General features: G+C 29.6%; 3 protein-coding genes across 3 annotated transcripts; 2 read left to right on the top strand and 1 right to left on the bottom strand.

Moving 5' to 3' along the window:
- The first annotated feature begins 106 nt into the window (after window positions 1–106).
- Window positions 107–4,123, top strand: LOC100649132 (pyruvate kinase). Its single transcript, XM_048405626.1, has 9 exons — window positions 107–336; window positions 828–969; window positions 1,233–1,475; window positions 1,606–1,791; window positions 2,062–2,280; window positions 2,360–2,535; window positions 2,861–3,091; window positions 3,187–3,409; window positions 3,833–4,123. Exons 1-9 carry the CDS (start codon window positions 271–273, stop codon window positions 4,045–4,047), a joined length of 1,701 nt encoding a protein of 566 aa, XP_048261583.1. The 5' UTR covers window positions 107–270; the 3' UTR covers window positions 4,048–4,123.
- A 489-nt stretch (window positions 4,124–4,612) lies between these two features.
- Window positions 4,613–8,792, top strand: LOC100645315 (lipase maturation factor 2). Its single transcript, XM_003394736.4, has 11 exons — window positions 4,613–5,045; window positions 5,214–5,373; window positions 5,483–5,666; window positions 5,757–5,858; window positions 6,274–6,467; window positions 6,548–6,726; window positions 6,820–7,069; window positions 7,150–7,355; window positions 7,441–7,681; window positions 7,793–8,009; window positions 8,099–8,792. Exons 2-11 carry the CDS (start codon window positions 5,280–5,282, stop codon window positions 8,376–8,378), a joined length of 1,947 nt encoding a protein of 648 aa, XP_003394784.2. The 5' UTR covers window positions 4,613–5,045; window positions 5,214–5,279; the 3' UTR covers window positions 8,379–8,792.
- Window positions 8,793–10,593: 1,801 nt separating this feature from the next.
- On the bottom strand, window positions 10,594–13,960 carry LOC105667203. The gene has a single exon (XM_012321319.3). It carries the CDS (start codon window positions 13,584–13,586, stop codon window positions 10,989–10,991), a length of 2,598 nt encoding a protein of 865 aa, XP_012176709.2. The 5' UTR covers window positions 13,587–13,960; the 3' UTR covers window positions 10,594–10,988.
- Window positions 13,961–14,143: the final 183 nt, after the last annotated feature.

The following is a 14,143-nucleotide window of genomic DNA, read 5'->3' as shown; positions in this document are numbered from 1 at the left end:
TTATTATCGTTTTCAAATTACTCATAAACATAACAAACTTCAAATTCTAACATCTTGTATTAAATTTCAAAGTACTGGACTACCTTCTTATATCAAAGCATGCAGTGTTCAAATTTTTTAATAACCACAACATGTAACCTGACCATTTATAAACCTCTACCAAATTACTAATAAAATGGACAAATAACTTATAGTTCCCATTCTTAATAATCACATACATCTCTTTAAGCTTCGAAGAATACACAATTGTAATATACATTGAATTACACAATGTTATGTACCAATGACATTGCACCAGCAATTAAATGGATAAAATCATGCCGCCGAATGCCATGGGTACTATTTTTATAATTGACATTTTTGTACCTAATAGAGATTAGTTGATTAATAATCGTGATTAGGTATACATGTTTCATTTACATTAATAAATACGTAGGAATCAAGTACTATTATTTCAATTAAACATATTAAACGTACTGAATTTATATAATTATGATTTTATTTTTTAATTTAAAATTTTTCCATTTACTTTCATAAAAATTTAGCGTTATGTTTCGAAACATTTTCCTTTTTCTTCAATACAGTTTTAATATTTTAATGCAAAACAGTAAAAATCATAAAAATATTATACAGGGAACAAATAGAATAGAATGTAAGACTAAATACGTTTATACAGCGAAATAGAAAATAAGTTGCGTTGATTATAGTAAAAATATAATGTCCCATCTTTGTTATGTTATAACTTTTTGCCTTTATGCTTTTGATTCATTCCAATCTGATTTCATAAAATGTTTTTTAAATTTGTTAATTTATCTCATAACACATAGATGGTAAATCTTGAAGATCAGTACATAACAGATGATCAAGTAAAAGCAGCATATCAAAATACACGTCTTGAACACAATATACAACTTGATATCAATTCCAGCCCTAAACTAGCAAGGCTTACACGAATTATGGTTACCCTAGGTAAGCAAACATTTGCGTCATTTTTAGTCTTTTAATACAAATTGCTTTTGATAAAAAGGTACCGTAAGATGCTCGGCCAAACTTTAGTTATATGTTTCTAAATAAAAAATTCTTGCTGGCTAAAAAATTCTGGCTACCTCATTCGTAGTGACATTCCTTTGATTATTGGATTATATTATTTAAATTTATTAAAAAGGAATATGTGAGTAAACTCTAGATATGAATAGAGTGTATACTGTAAAATATCTTATATATTTAATAAGGCATGACGAATTCTCATCCTGACGCCGTCGTTAATATGATGATGGCTGGGGCGAACATAGTTCGTTTGAATATGTCTCATGAAACAGAGAAATGGCATGCAATCACTGTACAATCTGTTAGAGAAGCAGGAAATAGAATGTATGAATTGACGACGGAGGTTTACCCCTTGGGAGTTGCAATGAATCTCCAGGGTCCCGAAATAAGAACGGGTGCATTCCGTGGTGATGAGAAGAGTATAGTATGATTATTATCTAAAACCACTTGAATCAAGATATTTATTGATGATATTGCTTAATACATGTATATTGTATACGTTTTAGTAAAACTTTTACATGGCATTTTATGTGACGATTGTATATACTGAGTATTAATATTTACAGGGATACGCTAAATTAGAGGAAGGTAAAATGGTAAAATTGGTAACGAACGATATCGCAAAACGTGGAGGGTGTGCTACATGTTTCTGGATTTCTTACCTTGAATTACCTCGTGTATGTCGGGTAGGAGATAGGATATTGATTGATCGAGGCGCTGCTCTATTACAAGTCGCCTGTATCCGTTAGTTACACTTACCCTATGTTGATAAATTAATAACTAAATGAATAAATTAATTGTAAATGTTTTAGATTTAAAATGTTTTAGATTAAAATTTCCCCTATGGTTACTGGAACTACCTTTCGCCAATTGTAAAATATAAATTTAAGAAAATAGCAGTAGTATTAATAATAATTTATTTTAGCTTTTGATCAGGAAATAGAACTTGATTTACAAAACATTAATATGCATACGATATAAAAATTAATAGAGATCAAAATTCTTTTAATGCAGATGAAGAAGCTGTAACTTGTAAAATAATTAAAGGTGGTATTGTAAGGGATAACAAATTGGTGCAATTACTAGACAGTGTAGTTTCATTACCACAAATTTCGGAAAAAGACACTGAACATATGAAATTGGCTTCAATGTTAGAATGTGATTTCCTTATAATGAATCATACACGTAACGAGAAAATGTTGTATGGCATTAAAAGTCGCTTGAAGAAAATGGGTATGGATAAACTGTACATTATTCCAATGATTTGTTCGATGCACGACATTGATATTACGCTAATCGATACTGATTAAAGGTGTTACTAAAATTTGCGTCATGGCAAAGATCTCAAATCAGCAAGGATTCGAAAATTTCGATGAAATTTTACATTCAGCTGATGCTATTCTTCTCGATAGAAACAATATTGAAATAGACGTAGGGAGTGAAAAACTATTTTTAGTCGAAAAAATAATTATTGCGAAATGTATAAGGGTAAGCTTTTATTGATAAATATTTGCCTTGCATAACTTCACTGTAAATTCTTTAGAATACTATGCAATTCAGTTCCGTAACAAAACAGATTTGCCATATTGATAGAAATTTACAAATTGTCAATACGAATATCTGTCACAAAAATGTTCCTTTTAAGTCGAATTTTTGTTTCTGTAATTAGGTAATGTATAAATAAAAGGAGAGAGGAATTGTTCAGAAATTATATTAATTAATCGTAGCTGATATTTAACGAAACTAGCAAGCTATAATTCTCAAGATCATGATCCATAAATAAATTTCTTCTTTGCTTTTTCCTTTCCTATAGATAGGAAAACCAATTGTATTAGGGTTTCAAGTATATAACAACGAACAGTTAAATATTGATATGAATTTAATTGCGCATGCTGTTTTAAATGGAGTCGATGCAATTTTTCTGAAAACTGGTGCTATGAATATGAAAGATACTACTAAATTATTAAGAGATGTTGATATAGTATGCAGAGAAGCTGAAAGCGCTCGGTGGCAAAAGGAAATTTTCGATGAATTAAGCTACAAGGTAGAATTATTCAGTGTAATTAAGCTGATATTATTATAATTCGATTTTTCGTAATAGAATATGCATTGATATGAAGATATTTTGTGCGAAAATAGGTGCCAATACCTCTAGATCCTTTACACGCTATCATAGTTGGAGCAGTTGAGACATCGATAAAATCAAATGCAGCAGCAATTGTCGTTACCACAACAACAGGACGCAGCGCTGTTTTATTATCAATGTATCGTCCTAAATGTCTAATTCTTGCAGTTACTCGTTATGGAGTAGTTGCTAGATGGCTACAGCTGTACTATGGTATCCATTCTGTTCATTACAGAAGTAAATATATCTTATGTTTTTCCTTAAAATAAATATACTATCCTTTTCATTTCTTCGTATGTATGGATGTGCACATATGTTTATGCTATTTTTATTATACAGAGTTTCCCAGGGTTTAACGACTAAACCTTACCAGTATATATGAGAACGATACTTTTCCTTTCAATATCGTTTCCACTTTCACGGCATTAGGTTTTTATGCGTAGATAATTTTCTAAAAGAAAGATACATATATCAAAGTATTTCTAACTGTAGCGAACTAATATAGACAGTTGATTATTTCATTGTGATGAAATTAAATCAAACGAGTTTCGCAGCGTAATAAATTAAATTTCTTATCGCTATCTTATAATACAATTAGTACTAATGATTTAGTCCTTTAGTAAAAATTATTATATTTAATATATGTAATTATCAATACAGCGGAGCCCTTGTCTGATTGGGGTAAAGACATGCAAACTCGAATACAGACTGGTATCGACTCTCTCCGAAGAAAAGGGTACATTAGAGTTGGCGATGCGATCGTGATTGTTAGTGGATGGCGCCAAGGAGCAGGCTTTACAAACTGCATACGTATAGTTTATGTGTCACCTGGACACATGGAAAATCAAATAGCGGATTCCGAGTCTTGCTGGTGAAATATATCCCTTTTTCTTAATTCAAATAAAACAATTTTATTATAGTTGAAACAATTAATAAAACATTTTTAATTAACACTTTAGTTGTTTCTTCTAAACAACTTTTTAGATATTGTTTAGCTTTATTAAGTTTTTATAACATGTATCTATGTACTCTTAATTTTTTCCCGAGTCATTTCTTTCTGTTAATACATTGACTTCGGATATTTTTTCAATTGAAATGTACTGAGCGAATCAGTCCTTCTACGGTTTCACTAAGATATTTATGTTATATAACATTTATTAGACATAGTTCGATACAAAATAATAATAATGTAATCGTAATAATTATATATATATAAAGCAAAGATCAGTCTCTAGTATCAGTATCGTGGTACCATATTTTCTTTGCATCCCGCCTGCTACTCAGTTCGCCGTGAGTCGAATACACGACAACATTAAGAAGAGAGAGAAAGAAACAGAGACAACCGGGTTCGGACTATATTTACATGATGGCGTCACGCAACGAATCTTAACTACTTGATTGAAGCGCCTTACTGCAGCAGGTGATCAACATCGTCCGGTCACTAAGAGTCTTACCCCACCAGGAAAGTTTTCAGTTCTGTGTATACCACTGTTTGTTAATCTATCTTATATGTATGTAATTACACACATAACTCGCCTGGATAGAACCGAACAAGTTCTTGTCTATGTTGGGATGGAACATAATAAGTTCTTGTCACGACCGTGGTTCTTATATATACTAGAGTTGAGTTAGTTCTACACTTGGTCGCTTGGTACAGCACTTGCACCAGCAACTCAACCTACGGGTGTGAACATTCTCATTTCCTCTCTAATACTACTAGATAGTAACGCCTAGGAAAAAACAATCGAAATCTGACAACTGCTCAAGCGTTGTATCACTTGTAAGTTATATCATATATGTATTTAGAAATAAAGGTTACGTATTTGGATTACGACTTGATGAACAATATTCTATCAGATTATGAAATAATAAGGTAACTATATCTATAGAATAATAACAATGTTTTAGAAAATATTTATAATTATTAATTAAAAGATTAAAGAATTAAAGGATTTAAATGAAATTTTAATTTTATCTATACGCACATGTATAGATATACGTACAGTATGTACATGTATATACATATTGTTTCACATTGCAGATCTCAATCATTACATTCGAATATATTTTAATCTCTTGAAATAATCCTAACGTGTAGTAATCGACGATGGTTCAAGTACGATATACACGTAATTTATTTTTACGAGGAATTTGCATTATATATCTTTTTGCTTTTCTTAGTTTTTATATACAAATACCGGGTGAGTACAAATTGAAAGGTTCAAAATAAATAATATTTATTTTATATTGTTACATTATTATATTGTTCCTTCTAATATTTATTCTTTTCTTTTTCTATTTGTGATAAAGGATTATATGGGGATAATGGCATCCTACCGGCTAGAACTCAGCTGGATCTTAAAAGTCGTTCACCTTTATTTCATAAATTAAGACAGAAACCAACATTACTGTGGTTTGCTCCTTATCTTGGGTTAAATATAGAATATATGTTAGACGTATTATCACTTGTGGGTGTTGCTCTTTCCTTCGCAGGGTAATGGTTGATCATTTTGTTGTAATTTATATAACCAAAGTGTATGTATACATAAGTGGTTATAATAATGTAAATATTGGTTATTTTCAGATTTATATCACAAAGATTTTGTATTGCATTGGTATTTGCACTACTTTGGTCATTATATTATTCTTTGTATCAAATTGGTCAAACATTTATGTGGTTTCAATGGCAAGTAATATTTCCTAAATTTGTTAATACTTGTGTTGTATATGCACATTATATACATGTATATATATAACATTATAGACAACATACACACATATACATACGCAACATATACACATATATCTATAAAGTACAGAATAATATATCGATTAATAGTATTAATTCAATATGGATCAATTGTGTTAATTTATTTTTGTTGTTTTCTGAAATTGACTTCAATCAGCACAAATATATTTATAATATAATATACCATGGATTAAGCAATTTCTGTTGGTACAAAGCTACAAGTGAGATGATTACAAGTTAATTAATAGAAACATATTGTAATTATGTGTAACATAATTAGAAAAATATAAACCAATAATTCCATATAAATCATTTATGATAAGCTTATAGATATTTTTGTATACTTTTACAGGGATGTACTGTTATTGGAAGCAGGATTTTTATGTATATTTGTAGCACCATTCTGCTATTCTCAACGTGGAAAACTAAGTACACCAAGCGATGCTGTAACCTTTTGGACTGTACGTTGGCTACTTTTCCGCTTAATGTTTTCCAGTGGAGTAGTGAAACTTACTTCTGGTTGTCCTGTGTGGTGGAAATTAAATGGTATAATATTTTGTCAAACATGCATTTACACTATAACCAAGTGAAAGAAGAATGTTTAGTTCCTTGCAACAATGTTTCAGCTTTGAATGTACATTTTGAGTCACAGTGTATACCTACTCATTTAGCATGGTACGCACATCATTTGCCAACATGGTTTTTACGTTTTACTACTGTGATTGTCAATGTTATTGAACTTGTCATTCCATTTTTGTTCTTCTTTCCAAACAGAAAAGTCAGAATAATTGCATTTTATACACAGGTAAATATATTTGATCAACTGAGTCACAGCTATTTGTATCACCTAATGCTTAATATATGACGATTATTTAATAATCTATATTAATTCTATTAGGTATTTCTTCAGATACATATTATAGCAACAGGAAACTACAATTTTTTCAACTTTTTAACCATTTGTTTATGTATCTCTTTACTTGACGATCAATTTTTTTATAAAAAAAAATCTAAAAATGGTACTTATAGTATCATAGAATCTTTTTCTACGATATTGTGTATTGTAATTTATGGAGGAATTTTTTATGCAACATATGTGTATTACAATCTTAGAATATCTGATAATTGGACAATCCAAAGCGACATTGGTACGTAGATATCATTAACAAAAACACAAATATTTTCTTAATGGTTGCCATTTCTTTTATTATTTACTTCATTATTTCAGCATTTACACAAAAACAATTTGATTACGTTTTATTACAAACAGTCCCGTTTTCTATCTTCCTCGGCATAATATCCCTCGCATTTACAGTTATAAATGCGTTAGTTAAGTCTTTATTAACCATTAAAGGAATACAAAATAAAATTTTGGCAACATTCGTTACGAGTCTTTATACAGCAGCAGTTTGTTTTATCTTTGCTATAAGTATTGTACGTATGTACCTGCTATTATGTGTCATTTTACGTTATTGTTTTCGTTATTTAGTATTCATGTTCATAATGTTTGTATGCCTAGGTACCGTATGCCACCTTACATCACAGTTATAATTCAACAATACCAGTGCAACTAAAACAGTTACAAGGGAAAGTTGAACATCTTCATCTTGTAAATAGTTATGGATTATTTAGACGTATGACCGGAGTAGGAGGTAGACTAGAAGTAATCATCGAAGGAAGCAATGATATTGACGGGCCATGGAAAGAATACGAATTTTTATATAAACCAGGAAATGTTAATAATTCATTACCGTTTGTTGGTTAGTCATTTCAAAAATCGATATTTTATACTTTCCTTCTTCTTTCTAAATCACATTATTCAACATCTTTAAGAATTGCAATTAATTATTATTAATCTTTATTGTTTTTAGCTCCTCATCAACCACGGCTCGATTGGCAAATGTGGTTTGCTGCGTTAGGTACTTATCATCAAAATCCATGGTTAATGTCTTTAGCGTATCGCCTTTTGAGCGGTCAACCAGAAGTGCTGGCCCTAATGAATAACATAAAAAATCCATTTGCTGAAAAACCACCTAGATATATTAAAGCTAGTCTTTATCGTTATCATTACACCCCATGGAGTCAATCGTAAGTATTTATACGCATGTATATCTTCTCAATTATTCTTAAGTTTGAATAGTTTTAATTATATTCTGTTTCATCTTATGTTTTATTAGGTGGAATAAACAAGCTTGGTGGACAAGAGAAAAAATCGGGGAATATTTTCCAATATTTAGTCACGATCATCCACCGCTTCTCGAATATTTATCAAAAATGAAAATTATTCAAGATAAGCCGGCTTTCAAAATAACAAACGATTCGTTAAAACTATTCTTCGATAGCATTAGGTCTCTGGTTTACAAAATCGAAGCTAGCCTTCTTTTATGGGGAGTTTTTACAGCAGGTTGTACAATCATCATGACTAGTTACAATAATTCAATGTCAAAGAAAAAGTAAGTATTTATCTCATTTTTGTCATGTTCTCAGTAAAAAATAATTCATAGTTGGTTATGTTTATAAAAATGTGCTTGTGTATAGTTGTAATCAAGTTTGGTTGTATCATACATATAAATTATTTCATAAATTATGCATATATTATATTTTTACGAATACATAATCATCTGCTCAATACATTTTTCTTTCTTTTTTTCCATACATCTTAATTAAACATCTATTGATCATATGCATCTACATAAAATTTAGAAAAGGTATGTGGGAGGGGGGAGAGAACGAATTTACTGAGAAAATATACAATATGTTTCCTATCAATAATATTGTAAAATATCTGTACTAAATTTATAAGTACGTTTTTTGTTGTCAAATTTTTTATACATGTATTAAATCGTTTTACTTTACCTTATTGAAAAATGATACATATATATGTTCTATGATATGTCCATACATACGATAATACTCTAAATCGCATTTAAGTTTAAATTAAATTATTTGCGACCTATTTTTCTGAATGTATTTCTTTTAAGTAATTATTGCAATGTAATATAAGTGTATATAGTATGTTTTGAAATTTGTTGTGCATTTAATAAATAAAAATGGTCAAAAAGTCCACTTACAGGTAGATTAAAAAAGGTATATGTTTGTATAATGTAGTTAGTATAGTAGCTCTGTGTCACTCTCTTTTCTTCCTCAAGTGAAAAGAACTATTATATTATTGCAACGTAATAATACGTAAAGTAAATAAAATCATTTAAAAAATTTGATCGATAAAAGATTTATGCCATCAACTAATATTTGAATTTTTATATTTCTTATTACATTTCCATGAAATTATTACTGATATATAATGACCTGAAAAAAAGAAAGAAATATTGATTCCCTTCTTTTAATAAACATTTATTTCGTATAATACAATACGATTTTTATAAAGTAAAATGATTGAAAGATACAATTGTTTTACATAAAGATTATCATGTTAATATCATCATGGTCAATATATTAATCGATATATTGAAATATAACTAATGTAGTATAATAAAGACATAGGCTTAAGAGGAAAACATAATTCAGGAAATATGCGATAATTGCAGAGAAAGAACCTCTCGTTAATTGCATGGTTTTCATGCCCACCACAGAGGAGAAGTTCTCCCCAACCGTGCGACAATGTTTAACGACCAGCTGCGGTCAAGTAATATAACATAATTTAATATTAGATATGGTTGAGACAATGTATTTGGGTACTAATTCGAAAGCGGAATTTTTTTATTTTCGACATTTTTTAAATTCAACTCTTACTACCGTACTTTTGAGATCTTCCTGATTAAAGACGAAACACGATATAATTTGAATTATATTTATTTATTGTTATGTAACTACCACTTATTAATATAAGCAAATATACGCTAAATCATATCGTATTTGGTAAAATGTAACAAACATGTTGGTAAAAGTTTCATTTATCAAAAATAAAAGATAAGAACATCTGATTTTTGAGTTAAAGGTCTCAGCTTATCGCGGGTCTTTAATATTTGCCACACTTCGACTCTCAGTCCCTTGTTATCTTTCATTCGAGCTGTCCTTTTGTACGTTCAGCATGTCTAAGATTTCTGTTTTCAGAAAGAAAACCGTTTCTACTTTTACATAGTTGCAAAACTTGGGTCCCGATTTTTGTGCAATTATGGAATGTTTCCTGTTATTCTAATTCATCTGACAGTTAGTCTAATTTACAATTACCTGAATTACTAAGTATGGATAAAAATCACTTCATATTCTTCGCGTTTCATCTCTTTCTAAAAAGGATTTCCGACTTATTATATATGTTGGTGTGCTACAGTTTATAGAAATAAATACTAATAATAGGAATAGATAAAGATTCACACGGAGAAGAATATCTCATTATCAATCGCTCCTACGAGCCGCTATTCAAGCGGCTGTACGATCTCATATATGTCCACACATGTCATATATAAAGTCCATAGATATTGAAAAATTTACAGAAGGTAGCATCTAAAATTTACAAGCTCCCTTTAGCAATTGTTTAAGCTTTTGCATAAAAATACTTTGAGCCTATAAAAGAAAGGACTGCCGCTTCTTTTAACCATTGTATAATAAGATATTTCATTGTATAATAAGATAATTCTTCTTTCGATAGAAATGTGTCCAAACATCAAGCTCACATTCGCTTAACTTTAATTTCATTTACTATCTTTTTTCACACATTTTTACCAAGAAAAAATGTTATTAATCTAATGGTTAGCTTCATATAGATTTAGTTATAAATAAAAATATATGTCTAAATAATATAAAAGCAGATATTTCTGAAATATCCCCATAAATTAAACCGTAAGCCAGAGAAAAATAATATTTACCCAAAAATTAACATAGTGCTTTAATTTAGTGAACTGAAAGTTGCTTTTATTTGGAAGTGGAAATTTATTTATTTAAAACTTATAAAATGGATTTGACGCACGCAAGGCGTAAACGAAACTAGAAATCTTTGTCCCGCCCTTAAAATAAAAAATTGTTTAATATCCTAAACTGAATCCTTATATTATATCCTAAAATTCTCGCTTAATATTCGTTATTTCTTTGTTTTATGTTTCACTAATGTGTCTAATATTTGAGACGTCTCTTTTTCAGTGGAATATCTTCAAACAAATATGTATCCTCTACATAAACTTGTGGCAATAAGATATTTGACAGACCTAATGGGTACTTAAATAATTGTTCTAAACGTGTTTCTAATAAATTAAATGCTTCTTGTAATTCGTTTGATGGTACAAAATATTCATCAAGAATACCATACTTTTCATTTAATCGTCTCATATATGTTAAATTTTTAAAACTTATCAAAGTTGCATAGCTAGCATACATCATAGATGTGTCATGGTTTTGAGTAATTTCTGTGGTACCGTTAGATAGACATTTGCTTTGAAATTTCATATGTTGAGATTTGTAATTGACATCGTCATTTTCATAAGATGTAGCGGTGCCAATGTCGAAACGAACGACTGATTCCAATTCTTTTAATGTTTTGTCAGTTGAATTGTTTCTATCGTTGCTATTATTGGTACGACATCGACGTTGTAATAGTAATTTTGTTAAAAATGTAGAACAGTTTCGAGCTTCAGAGGCTGATTCACAGCATTTTGAATTATTAACTTGAAAGGAACGAGCAAATTTTTGAAATTGTAATTCTTGTTCATCACCGCCGATGTAAGGAATTATAAGCTCTGATGTATTAAAGTCTGTAGGTAGTTCGAATACAAATTTATTGCTTCTATCTATATCATAATCGATACATTTCTTTAATTTCTTCAATTTTATCTGCGAATCAAAAGGACGTGGAGGTAAAAAACAAGAATCTTGTTCAGACTCATTGCGTTTAAACATGCGTGATTCATACTCCTCTACAATTTGAAAGTACTTTTTCTTATCGCTTTTTAGTTTTATATATTCCCTTAATGAATGCAAAAGCTGTTGATCTCTATTGTTTAATTTTTTATCAATAATGTTGTTGGATATACAAAGTTTGGCATTCAATGCTTGTAAAATATTATATAAGCTTATTGTTTTACATTCCAACTTTTCCGCATTATGAAGTTCCCACTTATGTATCAATTGTTTTGCTTTACATTTTTTATGAAAATAGTCAATTAATTCTTGATCTATATTCGTAATATTATTATCATGATCTTCATTGGTAATACTATTATTAGGTTTGAAGATATTTTTACAAAATTCTTTCTTTTTTTGTTCCTTGTTTTCATTTTCTGAATGTTGTACTCCATTGTGTAAGTGATATTTATGCAGTTCAAGTATGGAAACACCTCTCTTAATGTACTTTTGCAAAGCTGTGTATCTATGTCTTAATTGAGTCCTAGTTTTGCACGAAAAGTTTTTAGCTATTACAGACCAATTTGGACCAATGCACTGAAAAAGATGAAGTAACTTTGTATCTTCTTCAAGCGTCCACGAAGTCCAACTTTCAATTTGGTTAATGGTTAACGTTTGATAACGATCATGAAGTTGAATGGTAGATCTATTAGGCATTAATGCAGCTGATATTTTACGAAAGTTAGTACCATACTTAGTAACAGCATCCTTTAAGATATTGTCTTCAGTTTTAGTAAATCTGCCTTTAGTTAAATATGGTGATAAGCTGTATGACCATCGAAAATAAACTTGCTGCTTAGTTCTATTTTGCATCCAACTAGTTACATTGCCCCAAGGAATAAAGTCACCAATTTGAAATATTTCTACTAGTTTCAAAAGTCTTTTATCTTCCTCATTTTCCCAAATGCAATGGACTTTAGGTAAGCTTTTTCTTGTATTGTATCTGATAAGACATTGATACGCACTACGATTTGTATTTAATTCTTCTGCAATTTTGTCCCAGTTTTGAAATTCATTTTTTTTTACTATTCTCCTGAGTTTAGTAATTTCTGACTTCGTCCAATGCTTTCTGTTGATGTCAGGGTGAAGAAAAACATTCCACATGATACGACAATCAAATGGAGAATGGACATCTTCAAAATAATTAGATGATATTTTAAACCAATCAAATTCTTTTTGTTGTAATGGATTGACTGTTTGTAAAATATCTGTAGATGAAAATTTCTTTTTCCTGTCGTCGCATTCTTTTATTCCTTTAGCTTCTTCTTTTACCGCATTTAAAAGCACATCTCTTTCCTTTTTAGTCCATGCAGAAATTTTGGGAAGATTTTTGAGCTGTAATTCTTTATAGCTTTCCTTCAATATTTCATCTTCATTATTGGAAGCAAAAAAATAATGTTTATCCTTAAAATAAGGCATACCAGCATTGCAAATTGAAATTTTTGTATCTTTGGCTATATTATTTTTTAAATTACATTCTATCACTGCTAATTTTTTTTGACATTTTGTAAGAGCAATGATTATATTGCTTTTTAAATCCATTAAGGAAGAGATTATCTGTTTGTTATACTCTAACATATCATAGCAATTTTCGATATTACATTCCGTAGAGTCATCTTTGGTTTGACATTCATTTTGTAGTACACTTATTCGATCTTGAATAGATTCTTGTTTTAAGTTATCGCTTAATACGATATCATTTATTTCGTAATTATTCTCAAAATGATTTTCATCTTCACATTCGGGAAATATACTTTCTAACAACATTCCGACTAGATCATTATTTTCATCACCTTCATTGAGTATCGTGTTCATTACGAACAGATTTGTGAATAAGTTCGGTATTATTTATCAATTAACAAATTACACTTTCGATCAACATTAAATTCACATCAATGTGTGAAAAATAACTATATCTATTATTAATATATTTACAATAATTCTAAGCAAATTACAAAAGATAAAATTTGAAATGTACTAAAAAACATAGATACGTGTTAAGACTTTAAACTGCGTGTATTTATATTTATATACGTAAATAAATGTATCGATGTAGTTTTCAAGACGTGTTGTTCGACTATTCGTGCTGCTTTTCTTTCAACTGCCTCAATATGTAAGTAAGTACATACGTATTTTGAAGCCATGATGATGCTGATTAAGTTTAACGATTTCGATCACAATTTGAAACACATTAAAACTTAAATGTTAGGTTAACCGGAGTTGATCGGAATTTTTCATTTAAGACAGTTCTTAAAATATCACTGCACAACAAATAATATACGTAGAAATGTATACGAATAAATGTCGATTTGACATAAACAATAAAAGTATTAGAAAATTTTGACATTCGACCGGAAGTCGTGCACATATGT

Source organism: Bombus terrestris, chromosome 4 (genome assembly GCF_910591885.1).
Source record: "Bombus terrestris chromosome 4, iyBomTerr1.2, whole genome shotgun sequence".
In the NCBI taxonomy this organism is placed as follows: domain Eukaryota; kingdom Metazoa; phylum Arthropoda; class Insecta; order Hymenoptera; family Apidae; genus Bombus; species Bombus terrestris.
Note: the sequence above shows the minus strand (reverse complement) of the source record. Positions and strands in the feature narration are given on the sequence as shown.

Excerpts from the sequence above, each read along its gene's own strand:
- LOC100649132 (XM_048405626.1), top strand. The coding sequence starts at position 271 with ATGTTATGTACCAATGACATTGCACCAGCAATTAAATGGATAAAATCA. Across the intron at positions 970-1,232 it reads ACGAATTATGGTTACCCTAG|GCATGACGAATTCTCATCCT; the intron begins GTAAGCAAACAT and ends ATATTTAATAAG. Across the intron at positions 3,410-3,832 it reads CCATTCTGTTCATTACAGAA|CGGAGCCCTTGTCTGATTGG; the intron begins GTAAATATATCT and ends TTATCAATACAG.
- LOC105667203 (XM_012321319.3), bottom strand. The coding sequence starts at position 13,586 with ATGAACACGATACTCAATGAAGGTGATGAAAATAATGATCTAGTCGGA.
- LOC100645315 (XM_003394736.4), top strand. The coding sequence starts at position 5,280 with ATGGTTCAAGTACGATATACACGTAATTTATTTTTACGAGGAATTTGC. Across the intron at positions 5,374-5,482 it reads TTTTTATATACAAATACCGG|GATTATATGGGGATAATGGC; the intron begins GTGAGTACAAAT and ends TTTGTGATAAAG. Across the intron at positions 8,010-8,098 it reads TACACCCCATGGAGTCAATC|GTGGAATAAACAAGCTTGGT; the intron begins GTAAGTATTTAT and ends ATGTTTTATTAG.